The sequence below is a fragment of the Diaphorina citri genome, unplaced genomic scaffold, assembly GCF_000475195.1.
Source record: "Diaphorina citri unplaced genomic scaffold, Diaci psyllid genome assembly version 1.1 scaffold8289, whole genome shotgun sequence".
In the NCBI taxonomy this organism is placed as follows: Eukaryota; Metazoa; Arthropoda; class Insecta; order Hemiptera; family Psyllidae; genus Diaphorina; species Diaphorina citri.
Window position 1 is genome coordinate 1 of NW_007385665.1, and position 3,002 is coordinate 3,002.

A 3,002-nucleotide genomic window follows, 5' to 3' on the forward strand; every position below is an offset into this window, starting at 1 on the left:
AAAATTAGAGTCCCGTTAACGGAAATCTTTAACGTTATTTGACAAAAACTATATTTCTGAAATTATAATGCATAAATATTTATAATGAGAAGCGAGTTTTCGTCAAATAATGTTCCATTAACGGGACATTAATTTTGGTTGCAATAACTTGCTAATATGTTCGATACGTAGGGATATTATATAACACCACCTTGACTAGAAAAGAAAACGAAAAGACTAGACGTGAAAAAAGACTAGAAAATGTCGTTCAACTTACCATAATGAACTCTTCAAAGTCACAAGGCATCATAATCCTGTCATTACAATCCCTTGTTGGGGTATTATATAACACCACCTTGACTAGAAAAGAAAACGAAAAGACTAGACGTAGAAAAAGTCTAGAAAATGTCGTTCAACTTACCATAATGAACTCTTCAAAGTCACAAGGCATCATAATCCTGTCATTGCAATCCCTTGTTTCATCCATTTGAACTAGAACAGTATCCCCCGAGCCCTCAACATCATCCGCTGTAGACAAGAAAAATCGATCAAATTAAAATAGCCTATTAAAATAATAAATCAATAAATTATACATTAATTTTATCTAGCAAGACCTCCCTGCCTTCCTTTTTAGTCCGTCCTTCCTTTATTATTACTAATAATAAAAGGTATAGGGGACGGACTATTGTATTCGCTTCGGTGTCGTCTGTCATTGAAACGTCGAAATGCCGGTAGCTAGGAAGTAGAGAATATGCAGGGATAGGATATGATTATATGATACTGAAGAAAGAAAGATGAAACGAATCGTCATGCCTTTGACAAGTTTGACATATTAGCTATGAATTCTAGCAGACGAGTAGTTTGGAAAAAAAGATGGGGAAACTAGAATAATAAATCATAGATAATTATATAAAACAGAGAGAGAAAATGACACAGATACCTACCTAAACAGCTGGATTTTCGGATTAAAGGAGTTGGAGCCTCAACCACTTTTGAACGATGGATCAAAATTGTTACAAAAAAAAAAAAAAAAAAAAAAAAAAAAAAAAAAAAAAAAAAAAAAAAAACAGTAGACACCTATACCTACGTAATATGTACCTAAAAAAAAAATGTAGGTAGGTACTTTCCTACTAAAGTCTTCATAACTAAGGTACCTATAGCCAGTAACGCAAGTAAAAGGAAGGGATCAAAATTTTCTCCCAAACATGGTTCAGACTATTGACTATTGATCTCCCTAATTTTGCAAATCCTCTACTGATGTGGAACATTTATTAGTCTCGTTTTCATCTGACATCAAATGGATGTTTACTTTTGTCTTCAGGAATACAAGAGTATCAGCAATGCCTTTGATTTGTGACACTTCTATTGAATCTATTGGTTCTATTTGATATTAGGTAGATAATAATCAGTGGCGGCCAAGAAAGGCAAAAAAAAAAAGAATCCTAAGGATCGCAAGACCAAATCCTGAAAATAAAGAGATCAAAATTACCACGATTTTTTTTTCTTTTTTTTTTTTACAGATTTGAAAGGAGGAAATTTAACAACGGAGATCTTCTTCCCGAAATCGAAAAGCGAAGGAGGATATTTATAGGAAAAAGCCAGCGATTTCGAGAACGAACTTTAAATTTGTTCAGGATAAAGGTTGCCCAGGGCGGAAATCAAATCCACGGCCTAGCGCTTACAAGGCAGACGAGCTCCAAGGTACTTAGCCGACATATCAAATCTTAATTATCATCAGTAACTAATACCAATGTATGTATCTTACCTTGATTTCCCACAGTCGAAACATATTCCTCTCAGAGAGCTTCATATAAATGACGATTGGTTCATTAACATCATCCACGTCAAAGTACACTGAAACCAAAACACAAAATAGGAGGTATAGTCTCAATTTTAACTGGAATAAACATAATATTATGTATTAGGTATTTCCAACTGAATGGTGAATTACGCGGTGCATACGGCCGATAAGAACTTTTAAAGGTGTCCCGCGGAGCTCTTCAATCAATGCCTCCCCCCTGAGGGCCTTGAAATGACAAAGGTCTTATATTGATTTGGCCCTCTCAAAGTTGCGCCCCTTTAAACTAAATTCTAATAAATATATTAAATAAAAAATTGATTGGCCCTCAATGGCCAGCATAAAAAGAGCTCCATATTTGACGCAGGAATTCAGATACTAAAAGTGGGTAGGTCGAAGATTCCATTACTTACTGTGATGGCCACTGTTACTGCCACAGAGCCGCATGTCTCTCACCAATCCACTTCCTACTATGAACACATCGCTGTCACAGTCACCCGTCAAGCGGTTAGGTTGTCCCTGAAATCAGGGTTTTTTAAAAGTTCATCGTAAACATTAAAAGGGCCAAAGTTTTGAAATGAGTCGTGTTTCTAAGGATAATTAATTTAGCTTTCAGTCACGATGGGGGTATAATTATTACCCTCCATTCGGCGATAAACTATACATACGAGTATACCAGCCTTTTCACATTGTTAACCTTACCCAGCTTGAATTGAGCCGGGAAAAACCAACAGCACGTGATTGTACAGTTGGTCATCCATCTTTAACTTCAGTGATCAAGCCGCTAGGAAATCAGAGAAATGTACAGTTATTGGAGGGTCAAAGTTTTAAAATAGCTCACAATCTCTCATAAACAAGGGAATGAAATTTACCAACGTAAAGTGGAGGAAGTCGAGTCGGATTTGGCTGATTTCGGGAGCGATTTTCTTGATTTGTATGGCGCATTCTCCTACGTCTGAAGTAGGACTAGGAAACCCTGGGTTTGTGAAGTAGGTGATGTTGTTTGACGTCTCCTGACCGCAGGTGAGGTGCCCTGAAAGTTATTCAGAACAAATAAAGATCGGAAAATTCCCACCCCGGGGGCGGACTATCCTAAGCTGATAAGGTTCGTCCTCGGAACGGCGCGGCGGGGTTTCTTCCATCCTCTCCTAGTGATGGGCCGAGTGAATGATTTTACTCGAGTGGACTCGAGTTTGACTTCACTCGAGTGCACTCGATTATTATT

At 37.3% G+C, this 3,002-nt stretch overlaps 1 protein-coding gene across 1 annotated transcript; it reads right to left on the reverse strand.

Moving 5' to 3' along the window:
* Nucleotides 1-400: 400 nt before the first annotated feature.
* On the reverse strand, nucleotides 401-2,810 carry LOC103522400 (the record flags this gene model as incomplete). Its single annotated transcript, XM_008487504.1, has 5 exons — nucleotides 401-507; nucleotides 699-714; nucleotides 1,745-1,833; nucleotides 2,191-2,296; nucleotides 2,650-2,810. Coding segments are annotated over 5 exons (479 nt in total), but the record flags the coding sequence as incomplete, so codon positions are not given.
* Between the last annotated feature and the right edge of the window lie 192 nt (nucleotides 2,811-3,002).